At 31.9% G+C, this 25,567-nt stretch overlaps 1 protein-coding gene across 3 annotated transcripts; it reads right to left on the reverse strand.

Moving 5' to 3' along the window:
- Nucleotides 1-279: 279 nt before the first annotated feature.
- LOC114168727 (protein SPA1-RELATED 3-like) lies at nucleotides 280-23,349 on the reverse strand. 3 transcript variants are annotated; one of them, XM_028053640.1, is made up of 9 exons: nucleotides 23,274-23,349; nucleotides 22,808-23,116; nucleotides 22,169-22,688; nucleotides 21,863-22,020; nucleotides 7,934-8,780; nucleotides 7,595-7,741; nucleotides 6,043-6,354; nucleotides 805-864; nucleotides 280-532 (listed from the first exon to the last, which is right to left on the reverse strand). In XM_028053640.1, exons 3-9 carry the CDS (start codon nucleotides 22,685-22,687, stop codon nucleotides 344-346), a joined length of 2,232 nt encoding a protein of 743 aa, XP_027909441.1. In that variant the 5' UTR covers nucleotide 22,688; nucleotides 22,808-23,116; nucleotides 23,274-23,349; the 3' UTR covers nucleotides 280-343. The 3 variants fall into 3 exon arrangements, with proteins under 3 accessions (XP_027909441.1, XP_027909439.1, XP_027909440.1); XM_028053638.1 differs by having other exon boundaries at nucleotides 22,169-23,116; XM_028053639.1 differs by lacking the exon at nucleotides 23,274-23,349 and having other exon boundaries at nucleotides 22,169-23,153.
- Nucleotides 23,350-25,567: the final 2,218 nt, after the last annotated feature.

Genomic DNA, 25,567 nt, shown 5'->3' on the forward strand with positions numbered 1-25,567 from the left:
CCCACTTTATTTTTCTTCTCCACTAACTCTGATCTAGAGAAAAATAAAATTCATAAGTGTCAATCATGAAATTGGTATAGACTTTTCTATATCTTATTCTCCCAACACATTATCTCTCACCGGTACAAATATTTGTTTCATCATTATTTCGAAAAAGATAATGATATTTTAACTCATTTTTTTTATTCATTTTTAACCTATTATTTCAATCACCAATAAATAATTTATTTTAGTTCTTTTTAGTGATGTGATGTGATGATCAAATGATAATTAAAATGATAGGTTAAAAGTGAGTTAAAAAAAATGGATTAAAATATCATTATTTTTTCAAAAAAATGCCAACTTAAGCCATCTGTAGAATTTTGACATTCCCTGTGGAGTTTGCAGCAATTAAGGTTGTCGACTGACCACGCCAACAAACCGAAGTGATGAAATTAGAAGAATCATTCGCTTCATCCAAAGACAAAGGGTCACTGCTGTAAAATTTGAAGGAGAATGCTGGCATGGGGAAAGCCTTGTGATAAATGAACACCTAATTAACGTAGAATAAAACTATTAATACAAAATTCAAGAGAAATGCATAAGTATAACGTTAGTACACCACAATATCATCATAATTATTCCTAGACCTTATTAGTGAAATTACTTCAATAAATTTTCATTTCTCATAATGATTCCTATATTTTAACAACTTGATCTACTATAGAATCTAACAGAAATGTATGCCAAAGCAATGTTCTTCTAACCACAACTTTGGAAAAAATACAACGAAAGGAACTCATTAAATGACAAATTATAAAATACCTCGTTTGTCTCCGAACCAGTAGCAATGTAACCGTCTGATACAGACAACCCCACGAAGTTCTGCAACAAAAAGAAGATGAATCAGTGTACTTAAGATTTTATATAGTATTTCTGTTGGTATTTTAAGGTTGTGAAAGGGGATAGTTGAAGGGATAGAGAAAATGTGTAGATAGTAGAGTGTGAAAGTTGTAGTTGAAAGGAGTATGTAGTTGTAGTAGTGAGAGTGGTGTGTTAGATGTGATCTTAGTTCTTGGCATTCATCAAATGATTGAGTACATGGGTATTTATAGACCTATAGAGTATTCTAGAAAGTGCTAGCCACAACTTGTGTGGAATGTTCTAGATTTTTGCCTATGTAGAATGTTCTTGATATTTTTCTTCATATCTTAGGCTTTTCTACTTTGTTCTAGAACTTTCATTACATTTCAATACTTTTATCTTATGATTTTCTAGATTCTTCTAGAATTTGCATTACACTTTAATACTCCTCCTTGATGCAAATTCGGTAACTCCAAGCATAGCGCGTAGTAGTTCAAATCTTGGTCTTGGTAAGGCCTTTGTGAAGATATCTGCAATTTGATCTTCTGTCGGGCAGTACTCAAGTCGTATCTTCATATTTGTTTCCGCTTCTCTGATGAAGTGGTATTTAATTGCTATGTGTTTTGTTCTACTATGATGTATTGGGTTCTTCGTCATTGCGATAGCTGATTTATTATCACAGTTGATTGTAGTAGGTCCACTTTGTTTCTCTCCCATATCTTTGAATATCTTTCGAAGCCATATAGCTTGACTTGTTGCTTCAGCAGCTGCCACATATTCTGCTTCAGCGGTTGATTGTGCAACTGTGGCTTGCTTCTTTGACGCCCAAGAGAATATCCCCGATCCAAGTGAGAAAGCATAGCCTGAGGTGCTCTTCATGTCGTCCACTGACCCTGCCCAATCACTATCAGTATAACCAAGCAATGTTGGATTGCCTGTGGATTTGTACCATATACCGTACTCTTTGGTTCCTTGTAGATATCTTAAAATTCTTTTGCCTACGCCAAGATGTATTTGGCTTGGGTTTTGCATGAATCTTGATAAGAGACTTGTAGCGAACATGATATCTGGTCGTGTAGCCGTCAAATAAAGTAGACTTCCAACTAGACTCCTGTATCGAGATGCATCAGCTTCTGGTGCGCCATCCACCTTTTGTAGTTTCTCATTCGTCACTAGTGGTGTGCTTACAGGTTTGCACCCGTACATCTTAAATTTCTTCAGCAAATCTTCTGTATATTTCTTTTGTGAGATGAATATTCCATTATCTCTTTGACTTACCTCTATGCCGAGGAAATAACTCATCAAGCCAAGATCAGTCATCTCAAAGGTCTTCATCATATCTTCTTTAAACTCCATCAACATCTTTGTGTTGGTTCCAGTATAAATAAGATCATCTACATATAGAGAGAGTAAAAGAGTATCCTGACCTTGTATCTTGATGTATAGTGTAGGCTCACTCTTGCTCCTCCTGAATCCTTGATTGGTGAAATATTGATCGATTCTGCTGTACCATGCACGAGGAGCTTGTTTTAGGCCATATAAAGCTTTCTTCAATCTCAACACTTTGACTTCTTGGCCTTTAACCATAAATCCTGGTGGTTGCTCTATATAGATCTCTTCTTCAAGAACACCATTGAGGAATGCAGACTTGACGTCTAATTGGTAGATGCTCCATCCTTTTTGTGCTGCAAGGGCTATTAGAGTTCTTATTGTGTCTAGTCGAGCAACTGGAGCAAATGTCTCATTGTAGTCTACTCCAGGTTGTTGTGAATAACCCTTAGCTACCAACCTTGCCTTGTGTTTGTGTATGGTACCATCAGGGTTTAACTTTGTCTTGAAGACCCACTTAACTCCGATGATATCTTTATCTTTTGGACAATCTGCTAGCTCCCAAGTGTTGTTTTTCTCTATTGTCTTTATCTCTTCTTTCATTGCCTTGACCCATTCTTCTTGTTTTGCGGCCTCTTCAAAGGTTCTAGGCTCTATTATGGCCAAGTTGCAAGATTCATAGATGTCTGTTAGAGATCTGATTCGTCTCGGAGTGGATTCAGGTGATGTTTCTTCTTGATCTTGAATTGATGTTGGAGTTGCAGGAGATTCTGGAGTTATAATGGCATCTTGATCGTTATCTTCTTGGCTTGTAGTTGGTTGATTGTTGGGCATGTATATTGTCTTCCTTTCAATTTGTTCCTCTTCCCAGTTCCAAGTAGCGCTTTCATCTACTTCAATGTCTCTGCTGATAGTTAGCTTCTTTGTTTGGAGATTATAGACTCTATAGCCTTTGGATTGTGTACTATATCCCAAGAAGATGCCTCGTACGGTCTTGTCTTCTAGTTTGTGTCTCTTTTGGTCTGGAACATGAATATAGCAAACAGATCCAAATACTCTTAGATGTTTAGCTGATGGTTTCTTACCGCTCCAGGCTTCGATTGGAGTTTTATCTTGAACTGCTTTAGTAGGACATCTATTGAGTAGGTAGACCGCAGTGTAGACTGCTTCTGCCCAGAATGTATTTGGTAGTCCTTTCTCCTTCAACATTGATCTCGCCATCTCCATGACTGTGCGATTCTTTCTCTCCGAAACACCATTTTGTTGTGGAGTATATGCGACAGTAAGTTGTCGTTCTATGCCCTCATCTTCGCAGAATTTGTCAAACTCACGAGATGTGTACTCCTTTCCACGATCACTTCTAAGTACTTTTATCTGTTTTCCACTTTGTTTTTCGACAAGAGCCTTGAATTTCTTGAATATTCCGAAGACTTCTGACTTTGCCCTTAAAAAATAGACCCATGTCATTCTAGAGAAGTCATCAATGAAGAGGATGAAGTACATGTTGTTGTGATGTGAAGGCGTCCTCATTGGTCCACAAACATCGGTGTGGATCAATTCTAGTAAGTCGTTTGCTCTCCATGCTCTATATGTTGAGAATGGTAATCGGTGTTGCTTACCGAGGAGACATCCTTCGCATGATTCATTATTCTCCTTCAAGTAAGGAAGATCTCTCATCATGTTTTTCTGATATAGAAGCTTTAAGGCATGTGTGTTGAAGTGGCCAAATCTTCTATGCCAAAGCCATGAGTCATCAACTTCCGCCTTCATGACAATATTAGTTCCAGGTTTGAAGCTTATGGGAAAGCTTCTATTTCTCTTCTCCATTTTTACTTCACCAATTTCTATCCTTCTATTGTCATAAATTTTGCATGTATCTTTCTCAAAGTGAAGAGAATACCCATTCTCCATCATTTGGCCAATACTTAAAAGATTTTCTTTAAGATTGGGAACTAGTAAAACATCCTTGATGAATTTCGTACCTTTCTTTGTCTCCACCATGACAGTTCCTTTGCCTTGAGACTCCACTGTGGCGCCATTTCCAAGTCGAACTTTGACATTGACAGATTTATCAATGTCTTTGAAGATGCTTTGATCTTTGGCCATGTGATTGCTGCATCCACTGTCCAAGTACCAATTTCCTTCTCCACTATGAGATTCTTGATTAGCATAGAATAAACGTTGCTCCTGATTATGTTCTTTAGCAAAGTTTGCTTGGTGCTTATTTTTATTACGACAATACTTCTCCACGTGACCAGGCTTCTTGCAATAATGACATATTGGCTTCCCACGATGCCAACAGTCTTTTTCTGCATGACTTGACTTATTGCAAATGCCACACGGAGGATATTTATCTTTCTTGCTTCCAGAGAAATTTCTAGAATCTTTGCTTCTAGAATATTCTTCAATATTTTTCTTTTCTCCTTCTTCTCTCCTTTTGGGTTGTAATTTGAGCTTTGATTGGAAGGCATTTTCGATTGAATTTGTATCAGCACGATTATTTAATCTTGCTTCGTGCGCTCCAAGGAGACCAACTAATTTACTTATCGATAGAGAAGATGGATCCGAGGAAGTTTCTATGGAAGCTACTATGGAATCATATTTTTCTGTGAGAGTGATAAGAATTTTTTCTACCACTCTTTTTTCCTTAATTTCTTTTCCATATAACTTCATTTTATTCACTATTTCTTTTATTCTTCCATAGTATTCTTCAATGGTCTCAGATTCCTTCATTCTGATGGTCTCAAATTCTCTTCTTAGATAGTGCAGTTTAACGGAGCGTACCTGTTCATTGCCTTCAAATTCTTCTTCTAAAATATCCCATGCCCTTTTTGCAGTTTCTGCATCCATGATCCTCCTGGCAATAGTTTCTCCAACAGCTTGTTGAAGAACAAACAATGCTTGGGCATCCTTTTGTTCAGAATCTTCTAGCTTTTTTCGTTCCTCCTCAGATAGAGTCTCAATATTATCTGGTTTTGTATAACCAGATTGAACAATATCCCACAATTTTTGTGAGATAAAATATGTCTTTAGTTTGAGTTTCCAGAGGTCAAAATTTTCACCGGTAAAAACTGGTAGGGGGACTGAAGAAAAGTGAACAATGTTAGAAGCCATAGGTTAAGAGAAAAAACTCTCTTCTTTTGGAAGTATAGAAGGAAGGTTTTGAAAGTAATATAGTAATTTTTCTACGCCCAATAAATGATCGAACGTAGCTCTGGTACCACTGTTGGTATTTTAAGGTTGTGAAAGGGGATAGTTGAAGGGATAGAGAAAATGTGTAGATAGTAGAGTGTGAAAGTTGTAGTTGAAAGGAGTATGTAGTTGTAGTAGTGAGAGTGGTGTGTTAGATGTGATCTTAGTTCTTGGCATTCATCAAATGATTGAGTACATGGGTATTTATAGACCTATAGAGTATTCTAGAAAGTGCTAGCCACAACTTGTGTGGAATGTTCTAGATTTTTGCCTATGTAGAATGTTCTTGATATTTTTCTTCATATCTTAGGCTTTTCTACTTTGTTCTAGAACTTTCATTACATTTCAATACTTTTATCTTATGATTTTCTAGATTCTTCTAGAATTTGCATTACACTTTAATAATTTCTGATCCAGATCTCACCCAGTGAATAAAATAGTAAATTCGTGTAAATTGACACCATTTTTAACCAAAAATTTGGATCTATAGACTTTTTTTTATGTGATGTTTAATCTGTCATTTTATCCAACCTATTAGAATCACACTTTTTAGAATCACACTTTGGTTATATCCACCGTGTTAGGATGCATATAGTAATACTATTCTTTAAAATATTCTTCTTTATCTCCTTCATTTTTTCTGGAGAAGAGAGAAATAAGTGTTGTGAACAAACGTACCTTAATATTCATGTGACCAGTGAATGATTGAAGCGGTGAATCTATAACCCGCGAGGAAGAATCGGACAAATCCCAAAGCTTCAAAGTGTTATCTGTGGATGCAGAGACTAGGCTCATGGTGTCTACAAACTTGATGTAGCTCACTGTCTTATTATGTCCAACTAATGTACAAAGAGGCCCTTTCATGTTGCGAAGATCATAGTAATATATCTGATGATCTGCTGAACCAAATGCAAGGAAATGAGCAAAATCAATGCCAAACTGAACACAACACACATTTGCCTTTGTTCTGATCGTACCAACACTAACACCCTGCAGTAACAGTAAAAGTGAGGAAACCACGCATCATAGATATATAGTTACACACCATTGCAAAAAAGGTCTCAATTCACTATTGAACATCTACCACAAAAGCAAAGATGATAAAGAGAAGGAATTATAGTATTAGGAGATAGAAGATACGCAGAAGAACAAAAAAAATCACACACAGAACTAATGTGGTTCGATTAAAGTGTTAATGAAGTTTAATTTACATCCACAGAAGAATTCACTGCATACTACAAACAAAAATTACAACTTAGCGATTTCTTTCCCAGAAAAAACATGTGAACAATGTTTCTTATTACATGATAGATACTCACTAGACAATTTCACATACAGTCTATTGACTCTGTAGACACTAAAAGACTAGACGGCATATCACTAGTCAAACCGTCTAATAACTCAATAAACTAACACTGTGTTTTTTTGGATGGATGTACTATTCACAAAAAGTAAGAAGCAATGATTAGCGAGTGAGTAGTGTATTCTTTTAGAGATAATACAAGATGATAGGAGGAGATGATTAGGAGGATTCATTAAAAATTCAATCTCACTACCCACAATGAGATCAGAGGGTGTCATTGCTGGATTTACCAAATTACTCATTCAGTAATATTCATTCTCCTTGTTATTAGAAAACAACATAATAAAAAGTAGTAACGCAAATAATAATTTATTATGGGTATTATAAAAATTTATTACTTCTAAAATTACTATTAAAAAGAAAAAAAAATCATGTAAATAACTTATTTTCCACCTTATATATTAAATTTATTTTCATACAAAATATATTGCATTATTCATTTTTTTATAAATAATTTCTTTATATTTTCAATAATTCAATAAAATTTTAAAAAATAATTCTAAATCATTTATATATAATTTTATATTATGTATAACAATAGGGACATTTTGGTAATCTAACTTTTTTATCTATTAAAAGTTTTTTTTTAATATGTCGCATCAGTCAATTGAGTCACAAGCTTTCACAAACTTCACTCCCTAATCCACTCTAAAATCACCTTCACATAAACAATATTAACTTCATTATCTAATCCTTCTCATCTCTTCCTCTCTCTCCTTCTAATACTTCAAATATTCTATTAACACCATCTTCTACATATTAACACTAGACCATCTATTACTATTCAGAGAGTCTAGTAGAAACCTTTGATCAAGATTTTATTGAATCATTCTTCATAAACACAAAACATGCAAAAAAAATACTTACCTGATTGATAGTCCACAACTTAACAGAGCCGTCATCACTTGCGCTTGCTAGTAATGTGGGATCTGCCGAAGAGAAATCAATAGACCATGCTCTTTGATTATGCTCCCTCATCTCAGACTGCACTTGACTTGTTGCCACATCCCAGAGCTGAAACAACTTAGTAAACTATAAATTTTATGGAAATCATAGACAAACTATATAATCCAAGACCACCACATTCTACTATCCAAACTAGCCTCTTAACGATTAACAAAATCGTACATGTTACCAGGTGAAAACTATAATGGTTTTACACCATGCAATAATTTTTGAGATTTTGCGTCGTTCAACCTAACCTACCTGTACAACACCTTCAAAGTTACTTGAAGCAATTTGACTTTTGATGTAAGTATTCCAGCAAGTGCTACTCAATGTTGATCTGCTAACCATCTCCACTACTGGGTAGTGGATATCAAGATCCTCATTTACTGTTGTGTCATATTCAAACACTTTAATCTTCTTATTCACTCCTGCAGTGGCAAAAAACTCTGCATCGCGATCAAAACTGAGAGAGCATACCAGGTTGGAAGAATGCAAAAGATCCCCTTGTTTCAGGTCAGCCTTAACCTTTAACCTACTGAAAGATAGGTACTTGCACAAACCCTCAAGGAAAGGATTTGTCCAAGGACTTTTTCCTTCCCTCATAGGTGTGTGTTCAACCACATGTTTCCCTGTGGAATATGCTGATTTTGATCGTGTCAAAAAGTATGCAGAATCTAGTTTCTTGAAGTTCTTCAAAAACTGTGGACTTTTAGAAAGAACACTTTCATCGTTTTTCTGATCATCACATTCTGCAGTGTCATCAACACTCATGTCAGTTCTGACTCGTTTTCTGTTCCTTGAACTGGTAGAATCCTCATCATTATCAAGAACTGCAGTGAATGGGAAACTTGATGTTGAACAATCATCACTCGCTAATGCAGTGCCAGATATCTCCATGAATTCAGTTTTCTGCTTGGTCACTTGTGCAATATCTGAACACAGAAATGAAATAGAATGTTGCAAGTTCTCAGCAGCTTCCACTCTTTTCTGCTGAATTAACAGAAGGAACTCTAGCAACAAATCCTGGTCATATATCCTTTCTCTGAGTGTTAACTCTTCTTTGTCATGTCTTGGTTCGTTAAGAAATTCACTCTGCAACAAATCCCTGTAACAAATCAATCGCAAAAAGTTTAGACCGAAATTGATGAGAGATCACACGTTTGGATTGATTTTCAAAGGATGAATGTTGTCATCTGATTTTGATTATTTGTACTGTGTACTTCGGACAACGCAATCATGTGTCTTTATAATTTTAGTGGAATGTAACTTTCACTATCTTTGATGGAAAACAGAAATAGAGTACATTAAAATTAAATAAAAAAATTGAGTCACATAAAAAATAAAAAATAAAAAGTTAAAAGTGTTTTTGATTGAAAAAAAGAAGAAGAGAGAGATGATCCAAAATAGGTGTGTAATAGTAAACAAATTCCATTAATTTTCAAATTATTTTTATCTTTTTCTTTCAAGTAATAGTTTCAACTTAATTTCATCTTATCTCCCTAGAAAGTGAATGGATAAAGAGGATGTACTTCAATAGTGATAGTAGTTATAGTATAGATTTTTTTTTTTTTTCAATTTTAATTATAGAATGAATTACTTGTATTGTATTTCTTTGAATTGTAATTGTAGTTTATGATTTTAAATTGGTCCTCAATCTAAACACATTCAATCAAGGTCTAAGGAATTTAATCTTGGCAGCAAGGGAAGCACGTGGAGAAGCTAAAGGTATGTGACCAACTTTTTAATTTTCAATTTCTGGTTCCCTTTCTCTCTGTACAAGAGAGTCTTTCTCATTCCATCAAAACCTTTTGAATGAATATTTTTTTTTTTATAAATTCTTTTTGAGAGTTTATCTTCTGAGAGAGTGATTCTTTTTCCCATAATGTTATCTTGAAATTCTTTGGAATTCAAATCATGACTTTTTCTTTCACTTATCTTGAACGTAACTCGTGGTGTGTTCTCTATCTTGTTCATCTCCATTTTTTTTACTTACTTTGTTACATTTTCGATGCTTTATTCTTTATATATACTTGTTCCCGTGTTCTTATATTCGTGACTTTAAATTTAATCATGAGACATTTATTGTGCATTATAGTAAAGACGAGGTTTAATTCATTAGTTATGATTTTATAAGGATAATGAACTAATTTATTTGTTTCTTTACCGATTCGATTTAACTCAGTAAATAAGAAACAACTTATGTGAAAGATCACTCTTTAATACTTTTTATGAGGTCTTTAATACTCTTTTATGAGGTTTGATCATTTGGTGTTTAGAGTAAGATTTAATATGATTTGTATGAATAAATTTACATTATAAAAATTTTCATAACTACAAATGAAATTTTACCGTCAAAAATAAATCTTTTGATAAAATTGTATTTATCGACATATTTTATCGATAATTGTATCGATAATTATAGATTTTGAATTATCGATAAAATTATTCATCGATAATAAATTCGTCGCTAAATTTCGTTTGTATGTTAGTAAATTTGAATTTTTATTGCCGATGAATATTTTCACCATAATATATCCATCTTATTAATGATGAATTTATCCATCGATAAATATCGTCGATAAAGTAGTTTCACCCTTCCCACTCTAGGTCTTGACCAATTCGTGTAAGATTCTTAGTAAAATTTGTCAGTAATTATATCTTAAAATTCAGAAGTAAAATTATATTTTTTACTACTAACAAATTTTTTTGTCAGTAAATCTGTAAGTAAAAACAGTAGTAAAATTTCAACAAAGTTTGATGATATTTTTTATGTATTAAGTGGGGATGGGTGAGAAGAAAAGAAAGAAGAGGAGGAGGAAGGGGGTGAGGAGAAATATGAGGAGGATAAGTGAGAGGTGGTGGCGACAACAGAAGCACGATGGCACAATGACGATGCAGTGGTAGAGCAACGAATATTTATCAACGAATATTACTGACATATTTTATGAGTAACTTTTATTGAAGAGCATTTGACCGACGGACTTTTGATTGTTGATAAACTTGAAATTACCAACAAATTTTTGTTGTTACTAACATATTGTATTCATTCGTAATTAACTATTTTCTTAGTTTTGATTAGCTATAATTAGTCGCAACATACCCACTTTTGTGTGAATGTGTCTAAATGGTACTCACTTTTAACTTTGTGTCTACTTAGTACCCAAATTAGTTAATTGGCATCAATGTAGTCCCTTTTCTTTGACGCTGTTAAAAAAGATAATGCCTGACTTTATGGACTTGGTAAGTGAGGAAAAATGTTGTGACGTGGCACGTGAGTTGTCTGTGATGTGGAATAATGCAGCGATAGGAAAAAAAATGAAGTGACACATTTGTTCCCATTTCTCTACAGTCAATGGTGAAGAGGGTTGAAGAGGGTTTGGCGAATTTGGGGGAGTTCGCACGATTTGGACAAAACTGAAGCTTCCTTTGACATCAAATTGGCTTTGATTTCGAATCCTAGGTGCACAAACCAGTATTTGTGTGTGTTGATTGCATGCTTTGTTGTTGGGATGGTGGGGCTTAGGGTTTTTGTTTGAATCTTGTGCATGGTTTAATTTATTGTTGTTATGCGATGCTATTATCAATTTTTTACCTTGCGGAAAATGAGTTCCTCTAGCTCAAGATGAAGAAGAAGATGAAGATGGCAATGGACAATTAGGGCTTTCAAATGGAAAAAATAATTTAAAAGATACTTTAAAAGAAAGACATGACACGTTAAACAAAAATTACCATTTTACAATTATGTTCATTGACATGTATTTGTTCTGCTATGCCACATCAGTGCATTATTAACGACGTTTATGAAAACTTAATGGGATAGACTACATTGATGTAAATTAACGAATTTGAGTACTATGTAGACTCAAAGTTAAAAGCGGGTACCATTTAGACACATTCACACGAAAGTAGGTATGTTGCGACTAATTATACCTTTTGATTAATAAGATAATGTTTCAATTGTTCAAATCCTTGACAAAACCTCTAAAAATATTCATCACAACTTTTGTTGATAGTATGATTAATGGAACTGGTGGAGCCACTTTTTAGTTAGTGTTGATATTAGTTGTGGTTTTGACTCAGTAGTGTTGATCTTGTTACCTATATTGATCATGACTTTGGTGCTAATTTTGGTACCTCTAGTGCTAATTCTATCCAAAAATTTGGCTTGATTGAAATTTTAACTAAGGTACTAATTTTGTTGCCTATCCTAACTCATTGGCCATAATCACATTACTATGATGGTGTTGATTAAGTGTTAATATTGGTTCGTAAGTTATTGATCTTGGCTTAAAATTTTAATTCGCTAAAACTTTTACCAAGGTGCATTTTCTAGTGTTGCTTTAGGAGCACTAATCACAATCCTTGTGCCAGTTTTGATTAAGTGATTAAGGGAAAATTCATTTTTTTTAATTCTTATTGGATTTTTTTTAATTCAATCTTTGAGCCGAGTCTTTTTTTCATTAAATTTCTTGTATTTTCCTTTAAGTTTTATATTTGAAGGAGTTTTTTCTCCCTCAATAAGTTTTAGATGTTGAATTCTTAGATATCTCACTTGTTTCATATGGAATTTGAGACTACCAAATTAATGACTATGTGTAGCAATCATGTGATGAAGATTTCTTTAAACATGTGTTTGTCAAGATATAAAAATACAAAATTACAAAAGAAAAAATATATGAGATTCAACGATAAAGATTCTCTGGATTAATCTTATTTCTCTATTAGTTGGGTGATTCTTGAAGATAGAAACGATAATGTTCTTAACTGATGATGCGTTGCACCAATGAAGATTCATCTATAATGGTCATATTTTGTGAGTGCATATAAAAAATATAGGATATTATACGAATTCGAAAAAAGATATTGTAATTCTTCACTTTATGAAGTTAAAATCTCACTAAAGAGTATTTTATTTTTATTCTCTTTGAGAAAGTTATTCTCGTAGGTTATTCATCTTATTATCTTTTTATTAAAATGAGATGGTTTAATACTTGTGTGTTTAGTCTTAGGACGAGACTAAAATGAGAAGTCAGAAGTAGTTTTGTATACTCATTGTATCTCAACATGACAATTAGAATACTTTGTTTTAATCTATTTAATTAAAGTAGATCCATTTAGGAGTGTCTTAAAGGATAATTAGACATAATATAGATTTGTGGTGAGTTATTGGAGATAGTTAAGCATAAATCCACTTATTAAGGTGAACTAATATAAAATGCTTTAATTTTCATTCAAGTTCTTTTTTGTCTGTAGATAACTAGTCATCAGACCATTTATTATTAAGTGAAACAGTTTCAAATTCTATTGATTCTTTTTTTAGACTCAGATAAATATATCATATACATTCTCATTTTAAATAATTTTTTACTTCAATTCTATTTTCCTTCATTTATAAATAGATACAAAATAGTAACTTTCGTATTTAAGGATATGAACAGTGATGAATTTTGAAATTTGAAAAAAAAAATTTGAAGAGCAACATAATATATTTAAAACTTGTATATTTAATTATTATCACTAATTTAGTATTTAAATCTCTTTCTATGTTTCTTTTTAGAAAAATGATAGGTTTGAAGTTGTATTTATCTATTTTAAATCAACTTTTCTAATTTTATCATTTTCATTGGATATTCTCATATTTAAAAACGTTTTTTTGGAATAAATTCCAACGAATTAATATGAATATTCATCCCTTTAATTCTTTTAATCTTAAGAAATTGTTTTTCTACTTTAACAATTTCATCCTTAGTATATTTGTCTTGTTTATATCTTCTCATTATCTTCTATTTGATCTCTTAAAAAATTTATTTTATTCTCATCAATGTATGTTGTTTTGTAAAAAAAAAAAAGTTTAAGACTAAAAAATAATTTATCAAAATCTAATAGAAAATTGAGATGTGTAATTACTAAAAAACTCTGATAATCAAGTTACAATTAAAAAATGGTTACAAAAAAACATATAATACATCACTTTTCTTTCTATATTCATAAAAAAAATACAAAAAACTCATGAGATGAAAAAAATACTAACTATTAATTTAATATGAAGAGAGAATTGTGTGTTTTATCTTCAATAAACGAAAGAGGACATGTGAGAAATGATAGCAGAAAAATATAAATGTGTTTAACTTTTTTTTTCGAAACAAAAGAAAACACACAAAAAGTGAGAGATAAATACAATATATGATAAACCTAAAAGACAATGAGAAAGAACATAAAAAAATATCTCAATAAATTTTGTTAATCTATATTATATTTAATTTTTATTTTATTATTTATTAGCATTAAATATTATATTTTATAAAAAAAATAATAATTTATCTAATTTAATTTTATTAATATAATATATTACATATATTTTTAAAAAATTAAAAATTTTGGGAGGGTCAACCCCTTGACGGATAACAAAGGTCCGTACTTGGATATGAACATTGAAAGTAATCTAAACCTATTAGAAGCTCATTTAAGTTTCGAACAACAAGTAATACAACACAAGAAATGAGTCAGCTAAGCATGGAAGGTGTGACATGTGCATTATAAGTGTGACAAAATCATCGAAAATATAAAGATCTTTATTTAAAATTTAGATTTCATATTTCCTTGCCCCATTATATTACAACTTTTGAATAAATAGACATTTAATGTGAGTTTTTTAAGGGATATTAGCTCTTGAAAGAATGATTATCTTTCTCTTTAAGTATTTGAACTTCATAAGAACTAAAGTAGTAATTTTTTCTCTCACTTATCTTTAGTCTTACTAAAATGACATGTTCTCCATTACATTCTTCTTTATCTTTTCTATTTCCTATGTTACTTTTTTTTTTTTTGGAGATTTGTTATTTATACATTCTTATATTATTTTTATGTTCTTAAGTCCAAAACTTAAAGCATAATGTTCAATGTGATTGCGAATGATGAATAATCAAATCAAGAAGGAAGAAAGGGTTTAAAAGATAATCAAATATTATAACAAGAAGTATTATGAGAAAACAACGAGAAAACAATAAATAAATTGAAAGGAAGATTTACGATTAAATATTGAAGACATTTAAAGAAGAAATTAAGAAGATAAATTATTTGTAATATATAGGAGATTATAGAATATTCTAAAATATTAAAGAATATCCTATAAACCTTAGTCATGCAATAATGGAAATACAAGAGGGAAAGAGACACATGCACAATTGTAACTTCTTTCTACATATGACTTCCAAGTCCATGTGTTGGTCATAACTACTTTCATATATCACTTTGAAGTACATATGAAAGTTGAATCTAATTTCATATCACTTTCAAGCATATGTGAAGGGTGCATGTGAATTTTGCAACTACTTCGAATGTCACTTCAAATCTCTTGGACATTTCATGTTCTAATAAGATTAAGGAAGTTAACTTTGTACAATCAAAGGATTAATGTTTACACTGGGTGTAATCATTATGCTTGTGCTCACATTAATGTAATCACTATTTCTTTATTCACATTTATAATTTTTTAATATTGTGTCCACATTGTTTTCATCCATTTTTGTATGTGTCTTGGCCACAACTTAGCTCTTAAATAAGGTCATCAACTCTCGTAAAATTACACTTGAATATTGAATGCAAATAGCGTTGTGAGAATACTTAAATGTCTTTGAGAGTATGAGACTCTTATCTTTTGTTCTAACCATGAAGAACTTCTTTAAGTGTTGAATCTTCATTACATTTATTCTTGGAATTCTCTCTAAGGTGTTGTGTTATTTTTCTTCTTCTTGCCTTTATTACATTTTTAATTTATTTTGTTAGTATGTTCTTGTTTTTCCTTTTTTTTTATATATTTTTCCACAAGCTTTATGGAGTTTGCTTCTCCTGCAATGCCTCTTTGAGTTGATAGATCCTTCCATCTTTTAGGGAACGTGTCAACATCAAATATTCTTGTGGTATATAACAAAGAGGAGATTCAATCCATTTGTTATGATCTTACAAAGATTATGAACTAATTGATTTGCATCAATTTCCAATTAGATTTGATGAAGTATAGGTGATTAAATACTTATGTGAAAGATCAACCTTTCATACACTATATGACTTATTGAAACACTACTTAGACGAATTAAGCCAGAAATGATTGTAATTAACAATCATACTTGTCTATACTTCGTAGTAGTAATAAGCTTAGAGAAGCTTGAATAATCTGTCAAGAATTGTACATAGTTTGTTTACTAGACAAACTAGTACGATACTCAGGAATTCATTCCTTCCTTAATCTATCATATTGCATATTATATCAATTAAGCTAACTTAAAGAAGGTGAAGTCTTTAAACTCGGTCTGCAAAAATATTTGTCAGATAATTCAAAACCTATTACCTAAGTACTTCTATTTAAAAGACACATGCAAAAAATTGTGAAAACTTTTAAAAATAGAATTTAACCATCCTTTCTCGTAGTTCTCCCCTTTTCACAATTTTAATTCATTTTTTCTCGAGAATTATCAAATTAAATCACCACACTCGTGTAGGGGTTTTTTTTTTTCTTTCGTGCTATTTGTTTGTTTTAAGTGATTTTTGTAAGACCCGTTTTATTTTCTACCTTTAATTAAAAGCGTTGTCCTAAATCAGTTGGGCCTAGGACTGGGCCAAAGGGGATCCAAGAACCCTAAATTGCCCTAACCCTAACCATTCTACTCACTTTCAGAAATTTATCCCCTCCTTTTTCCCTAAAGCTGCTAAGAACTAGCTCTATTAGGGTTTGGTCTCCGCCACTGCTAAGTTCGCACAAACTCGTTTCACACCAAATAAGTTGTTCCTTAACCATACCTTTTTCTCCTTAGGTTGGTTTTCGTAGTTCCTAGTGGGGGTTCACAGTAGTGACCTCATTTCCATTCCGTATCACTGTTCACAACTCTCAACACTACTCTCGAAGCAGTTGTGTTTGTGGGGTTAAGCGTCGGGGTCCCTTTCTAGCTTATTTCCAGGTAAGGGAAGCTAGATCCTTCTGTGTATTCCATGAAATCTACTTGTTTTACGTTTATTTCATGTTGAATGGACTGTGTGTGAATATGAGCTACTGGAAAGCCTGTTTGAAACTGTTTGGGGGCGTTTATGTGACTGTTGCACGAGAGAACCGTGGTGAGCACTGGTTTTCTCACCCAAGCGAGCATGTCTTGCCTAGGCGAGATTAACAGAGGCTCACCCAGGCCATTTCACGTGAGTTGTCGCTCAGGCGACTAACTACGTTTTGAGCGAGCGAGTGTCTCGCTCAGGCGAGGGAAGTCTCGCCTAAGCGAGAAGGAGTTGAAGGCCACTGTTCTTGACGTCGAGCTCTCGCCTAGGCGAAAGGAGCTCGCCTCAGCGAGAGTCCCTCTCTCCTGAGAGGGGCCTTTCTGCCTGAGCGAGAAGCTGGGCGAGAATGCGGCATGTTTGGTTGTTTCTCTGTTCTAAATTGTTGGCTCTATGTTTGTGTTGATCTTGCTTTTAAAGTATGAATTGGGTGATTATGTATGAATGAGATAATCTATAGTCTGTAATGAATGAGTTCAATATGATTTGGGCATGTTACATGTATGGTTGGTTTCATGGATTGAATATGATGAGTTGGGTATGGATTTGATATGAGATATGGAATGATTCATGGATAAGAAATGATGACTTTTGACATGGTATCGACATGAGGTACGATTCTATATTCATGGATTGAGAATAATGAGTTGGTATGGATTCACTGGGAATATGAAAGAGGTGGATTATAAAGGACTGGTATGTGATATACATATGCATGATAAATCTTTCTTGATTGATTGAGTATGATTGATATGTGGTCAGTACGTAAACCCATGAGCCTCTAGGTGAGACCTCGTGGTAGTGCTTCAGTGGTCGGGACGTAATTCCATGACCCCTGTTAGTGGGAGTTCATGGTGGTGCCCCATCTATATAATTTGGTAAGGATTCAAGGTAAGGTTGCATCCTAACACTCTAAGAAATTAGTTAGTCTCACATAGAGCAGACTGACTCTTGTGGTGAGAGTAGCAGGAGGCCTGAAACTCATTAAGGGCTAACCTTATGTGTGGGAGATTGAGATATTACAACACTTGTAACACTTAGCTCGGGGGTGAGCAGAGAAATCCATCACAAGTGCAAGCATCCGCTGAATCTGACTAAATTATACGTATCCAAATGAGTCGTGTCAAGTATTAGTGTATTGTTTGTAAGGTCATAACATGCTTTGGTTATGTACGTATAATTGACTGTGAAAGTGTATCTAATTGCATGATAAAACTATTTTTAGCTCTAGCTTACCCTTCTTTTATTTGTTGTGTGTTCTGCTGTGTGGTTCTCTCTTTTGCGATGATCATCAACTTGTTGATGTGAGCAGATGCGAGGAACACCCTTGGTCAACAAGGAGGTGATGGTTCCGCTGCTTAGCCTTTGGACTAACTTCTACTTTTGGGTTTTTTATTCAGGGCTAAGGCCCATGTATTGTCTTCTCTTGGAATTTATTTAAGTTATTATCGCTCTCTTACATTACTTTGTATATGGCATCATGGTGTGCCTCTATTATCGTCCTTTAAGTACTTGGGATATCTGTAAGAGTGACATTATACTCCGTTGGTCTTGCTTCTCATATTATACTGTGTGATATTTCCTTTAATTAACTTTATTAATTAAATAGGGTGTTACAATTTTCTTTAGTGTGTTTTAACATGATTATTTTGCTAAGACCAGTTGTTTACTTTTACTCATTTTTGTGGTTTTCTTCTAACTTTTTTTTACTATACTTTGAGTCATATGTCCCATATAATGTGTTCTTTGATTTAGCCTTTTTTTTATCTCTTTTATTTTATATTTTCAAATTTCATTATACTTTGTTTGGAATAAAGAGACGGGTAGAAAATAAAATGAAGAAGAACATAATGAAAAATAGATTGTTTGGATCGAAGAAAAAATTACGAAAAGTAGGAAAATAAGCATAAAGATCGTAACTCACTTGATTAATGTGATAAAATAATTCTTTTTATATTAATATAATATAAAATAAGTAATAAAATAAATTTTTTAAGAATAATTTCACATAAAAACAATTTTTAAAAATGTAAATTAGAGTTAAAATAAATTTCAAATTAAAATAAAAAACTTTTATAAAATTTAATATATATATATATATATATAATATTTTCAAAACAATAATATATTAAAATAAATTACTTTAAAATTATTAAAAATATTTGTATAACATTTTATAATTTTGGTTTCAATTTGGAGAGGGACAAAATTGCACAATTTTTACAAAAATTGGGACTAAATTGAGACAAAAAATAAAATACAAGGACCAAATTGAGAATGAGAAAATGACAACTCCCAAATAGTGACACGTGGCACTGTCACTGCCACGTGGCACTATGTCCACTTGACACATGGCAAAAATTTAATTTTTTTTAAAAATTTTAAAAAAATTAATAAAAAATAAAAAAAAATTCAAAAAATAAAAGAATAAAAAAAATTCAAAAAATCCAGAAGCTGACACGTGGCACCCCATTTAATACCGTTACTTCACCCCTAACGAAAAGGACTTGATTGGGTCAAATTTCCAAAAATAGGAATCAAATTGAGATAAAAAATAATTGAGGGACCAAATTCAAATTTTGCTACGAAAATGGGGACTAAAAGTATAATTTAACCTTTTATTTATTATTTCTTATTTTAATATTATTTATCTATAAAATACAATCATAAATAAAATATTAATGTCTATAACCGATTATGGTTTTACTCATATTTGATTATATATGTAACTTTTCCACCAAATGGGCTGCTAAAGTATTGTTATATAGTTTGGTATTTTGTTTCTATTATGTTTGAATGTATTCTTTTTTAGCGAAAAACATAAAAAACTTTTGGAGAGTGATGAGGAAGTTTAACTCTAACCAATATATTTGTATTTTTCTTTCTTGTGTTGCTTTCTCAATTTTTGTATAATTTTCAAGTTCTCCAATGAACCCAAAAAGGTCAAGAAGAACTTACAAATGAAAGACCTTCAAATTGATCTTGAAAGATACAAGAAAATAAATCAACAACTCAAATGGAATATGAAAGATATAAAAAAAATAAATAAATAAATTATTAGAAAGAAAAGAAAGAAGAAAAAACTTCACCAAGAAAGGAGAGAACGAAGGAAGGAATAAGAAAATATTTAAAAACTGTCTTCTTATGAACATATAAGAGATTATGAAAATTATGAAATATATATATATATATATATATATATATATATATATATATATATATATATAAAGATATCAAGCGCAAAAGTTAAAACTACCTCATAACATCATGAATAAGATGTAATAAAAGACCATGAAAGAGACTTGGATATTTTGTTTTGTAATTTTTGGTTTTCGACCTTATAATTTTATTTTATTTTTGTATTAGATGAGTCTTGTATTTTGTTTTCTATAATTCTTGTAATTAGAAATATTTTAAAAATTAGTTTTTAAGAGGTTTGATTAAACCGACAAGTACAAGGTCCAAAATATATAAGACTTTTGGTAGACCCTTAAAAGTCATAATTGCTCATTTAAGAAATTTAAATCATTTTCTTGAATCAAAATTCTCTATATATGTTCGTAACAAGAATTTTTTATTCCTATATTTAATTTTTTTTTATACCAAGTAACACATTTTTTTCATTAATTTCTATTAATTATGACTTCAATCAAAGTAGACAGGAATTTCTTTTTTTATGACCCCTTTCTCATTTTTGTGTTTTCTTGATCTTGCGAAAATTGTCGGAAACAATCTTACGTGAGACTACTAAGACACTATTGTTTCTATTACATATATTCCAAGTCATGGACATACTTATCATCAATGTCCCGATAAAAAGTAATGTGTGAATAAGACATGAAGGATGATTATAATGAACTTAAAGAAAAATTGGAGAAAAAACACGAAGCAAAAATAAAGAAAAACAATAAGAGAATGATTTGAGAAAAGAAGAATTACATTTAAAATCATCATCTAGTGAAATTGTTGAAAAAAATCTTTATAAAGAGAATATTTTACTTTATGTATTTGTATTGCAACGGTGTAACAATTGTATTTTATGTATTTCACATAGGATACATAAAAAACACAAGTCTTTTTTGTACTATCAATATTGGTTTTTAACAATAATGTTGAAAGTTTTGATATGGTGTGACTTTTAGTATCTTGTATGGCTATAATTGATATTGAAAGTGACTTTCAACTATATCACCGGACTGTATTAAATATCAATTCTAGAATTGATGATGAAAAGTTTATATACCAAATGTTAAAGAGGATGTTACAAAAAGGATGTAAGTGAGATGGATCAACTATGCTAGTTAGTGTTGCATGTCAGTTTCAATTATGCAAACTAGATTCCTCGATCAACTTTGTTTTCAACTCACTCTCTTTATTTCTCTGTACCCTCCATGGTTTTAGAAATCTAAGCTTAAGTTTAATCCTCCCTTTGAACAAATATAAGAAAGTTAATTGTTTCGGTATACTCAAAAGTCTCGATCGTCTAGGAATGAAGGTCAAACGCAATTTAAATGTTTTTTCTTCCCTTCACCCTTTGAGATGTCTTTTAAGGATAAAATCATGACCGAGTTCAATACTCCAAAACAGCTGAACTCAAGTTTTATTTGTGTTGTTTCGAGACTTGAAAGACCTTAAATTCTCTTAATTTTCATGTTTTGAATGACTAATTTAATTTTTTTGGGAAACTAATTTCTTGCCAAGTTTAGGGGGAAAATGCAGATAGCTAAACCTTAATCCATAAAGAATCTTAAGACCTAATCGCAATCTTAGCCAACATCAGATATTAGCTTAAAGATCTTAATTTATTCAAAATATATAATAACTTAACAGAAGGATAACGATATTTTGATACATTTTTTTTGACTCGTTTTTAATTAACTATTTCAATCATCATTAGATCATCATATCACGCTACTAAAAAAATAAAAATAGATAATTGAAGGATGATTGGAGTAATGAATTAAAAATGAATAAAAAAGAGTGGATCAAAATATCATTATCCTTAAAAAAACGCAATCTTATAATCAAAATTGAAGGAAACGGATAACAGAAGTGGAAAAGAAGCAGTAATTGGAATTGGAACATGTGCAAACAATTAAGATGGATATTTTTTTAATAAGTAAAAGGAATGTGATGAAGAGAATTTACCCTATTGTTGGACGACTACTAGGTTCAGGATGTAGTAACCATAAGCAAAATGAAGCTTCTTTAGGCCACTTTAGAAGTAACTGTGGAGGAAGAACTCTCTGTCTAAGGCTAGACATGGTTCTGCTCTTTTCTTCAGTTGAACTGTGTGGACAAAATAGCTGCTCACAAATAACACACCCAAGTTAGAATAAATTGAAAAAAAAAAAAATCTGCACATAGAATCTTTGGAAACTTTATCTTACTTCCATATTGAAAATAACAAGAAAAATGAGATAAAATAACAACTCAAAAAAGATTGTTGTGAACCTCAAAAAGTAGAACTCCTAGCTGAAAAATGTCTGAAGCACATGAACTTACAGCACCAGCAACCTCTTCGGGACTAGTATACCAACTCAACTCCATCACCAGTTCTTGTTTAACTGCAAACAATTCCTTCTTTCCTGCAACTTTTTCACCCTTTCCTTCTATGTCTTCCATTGATGATGTAGGTGGCACAAACACCACACTTGACAGAGAAGCTGAAGTACTTGCAGACACAAAATCATCACTTCCTAAACATCTCTGCTGATGCATATCACAGCTAGGAGTAAGTGTTGGAGTTTTAATCTCAGCATCTGAAGAAGTTGCTGGATCCATAGAAGAGGCATGCCTGAAAGATGATGACATGATCACAAAGCAAGAGGGCCTCACATTATGAACAGCATTTCCTTGAGAATGAGCCACATGAACAATTTCAACTATTTGCCTAAAAATGTTGAAGCATTCACAGAAATCCACTGATCGTTGAGGATTATCTAACCATTGCCTCAAACTAACATCACCCATTCTATAGCACAAACAAAAGAGTCATCAATACACCAGAAATTTTTATGTTGATCTCTTTCAGCAAACAAACACAACCTTGTCTATCAGGTGTTTGAAGTTAATCCTGTGATAGTGCCTCACCTGAGAAGGGGCTTTTTGGGGTCACCTAATTAAACCTGAAAACTTATACCCAGAAGAATCCTTCATTTTCATTCATTATTATTAACAAAGAGTTGCATGAAGGCCACGGAACAGGTCCAAGGTGTACACTGTAGTTTGCCCAAGATGTTTCACACACTTGCACCAACTTCACCACCATCAACATCATGACTCAAATGCATTTTTTTTTTCAGTGGTTCCAAGAGTGCCACATAGATACTCTAGAATATAGGCCAATTTCAAGGTTAATTTCTCAGCCTGGTGCCTGCCACACCATGCATTCACAATTTCCTGCACAGTTACGAGCGTTAATTCACGAACTTCATCAGAATGCAATTCATCCTGATCAAGAAAAAGCAATTCAACAGAAGTAAAAAAAAGAAACCTTTTGTTATATACACAAGAAAGAACATTCGAAAATATTACAAAACTCAACAAAAAAATATACATTTTTTCTTGAAAATTCTGTCGGATTTCTCAATTATAAGCATCACAGTTTTCTCATTGGTTCCAAAGGTTCAGCGGATTGTAGGGCTTTAAAAACACATAGAGAGAGAGAATGGAGAGTATATTCTTTTTCTAATAGACCAAACCCAGACAAATCTTTCTACTATACCAACACAATTTCAAAGGATTATTTTATATAAACTGAAAAGAAAATTAGAAGAAATAACACATGTGAGAATAAATAAATAAATAAAATTTAAATTTCATCTTATAAATACAAAATTTTTAGTTTCGTTAATTTTATTTTAATTTTTTTAACTATTGAAATAAGTAAACATGTATTTAGTCATTATTAACAATAATCTATTTTATTAAAAAAATTAAAGTTAATATATAATTGATATATAAGATAAAACATTGTTTACCATTTATCTTTTAATTAATAAATATAAAGATGACATATTAATACATATTATTGATTCATAAAATTTAAACAAAATTAACAAAACTAAATATTTTGTATTATTATTGTAATTTATTTCTTATTGTCACAAAAATTAAATATATCGACCAATTATTTATTCTTTAAAATATTATGAAATATTAGTTTTGAAAGCCAATTAACTTGTTTAAATAATTTAATTTTAACTAGGTTTTATCACACTAATTATTTCATTTAGTAATGTCAAGTTTAACTATGAATTTAATTTTAAAATGGGCACGAGTCTTTGAAGGAAAAACTCAGTGATTTTATAAAATATTCTATTCTTAATAAACGGTGATTTTATCTACTCAAGAGGATCGTACATAGTTACGGAACGATTCGAAAGAAAAAAAACTGTAAAATATGAAAAAAGAAAAGAAAAAGGAAAAGGAATTTAGTATTTTTCTTTTCTCTGTAACCTAAGTTCAACATTGGGTCCTCTGTCAATTAGTTATTAATTTTCTTCGTTATCTTTGTGGTCTGCTTTGTTACGCATCACGAGCATGCGCTCTTCATGCTATTGGTTACGTCTTCTTTAAACGACGTGGCATTACTATAGCCTCTCCTCTCACCAATGTTCAAGAATAAAAAAAAAACAAAACAGTTAATTATTAGTAAATTAATCCCCATGGTAATTGATTTAATAACCCAAAAAAATTGCTTTATTCGAAGGTGTACCAGTGGAGATTATTTTATTTTATTATCTTATGGAACGTGACCGAAGACAATGCTAGGCAGGGTGATCAAATTTGGAAAAAATCCCAGAGTACTCGGCCCACCAAAGAATGGCAAAAATAGTAAAGAAATTTTCCGGATATGTTTTAGTTTTTTAATAATTTAAAAGAGGAATGTTACTTAACGCAATTTTACGATCATTTCACATTTTCATAGCTAGCATGGTTAGTCATGTTCTCGTGCATAAGATATATATATAAATATATATTTTAAAAAGTGTACGATATATTTTTAAAAACATGATACATACATGTGTAAATTCAATTTAAAATTAGGTGTATTACATTTGTTAATATAAAAAATTATAATTACTGTCATCATAAAAGTATTATTATTTTATTCATTAGATACTTCATTGATAAGTATCTTAAAGTACTGGACATAATATGTGTCAGACACGGACACGTGATTCAAAATAAAGTATTGTTGTCCTATATCGTTTAAAGGTTGAGACTTAAAATAGTTTAAATGTTTTGTCTTTTCTTTTTACCTTTGAGACACCTTTTAAAGGTAAGATTGTGATCAAATTTCATATTTCAAAATAGACAATATCTTTTAGGTTTAATTACTTGGATAGTCTCCACTTTGGTAGGAGTTTGCCAATTTGATAAATTTGGTACCCGCTCTTAAAAAGTGCCACTTACGCCCCAATTTTTGAAAAATGCCTCAATTATGTTCCTTTTAAAAAAATATTAATGTCGTTAATGGCGCGCCATGTGCTGTAAGGCCCACTTTATTTCTTTGCTTTTCTGCCCTAATTTTTAAGGGCCTATCCTAAGCATATGGGCCTAAAGGCTGGCCCATAGGGTGTCAAGGCCCCTAAAGCAGCCAAGGTCCCTCATTTTGCACTCACTTGCCAAAATCAGTGCTCTCACTCTTCCCTTTTCTCTCCACAGAAGCTCTACTAGGGTTTGGGTCTTACTCTTCTTCACGTTAGCTCAACTCCATTTTTTTCAGTCCACGTAAGTTGATTCTCCACTCTACCTTCTTCATTTCCACCTCTGTCCACATGGTTCTAACTAGGGTTCACCATGGTAATCCATTTTAAATCTGTTCCGTTGTTTTTCAGCTCGTGA

The sequence above is a fragment of the Vigna unguiculata genome, chromosome 11 (genome assembly GCF_004118075.2).
Source record: "Vigna unguiculata cultivar IT97K-499-35 chromosome 11, ASM411807v1, whole genome shotgun sequence".
Lineage (NCBI taxonomy): Eukaryota > Viridiplantae > Streptophyta > Magnoliopsida > Fabales > Fabaceae > Vigna > Vigna unguiculata.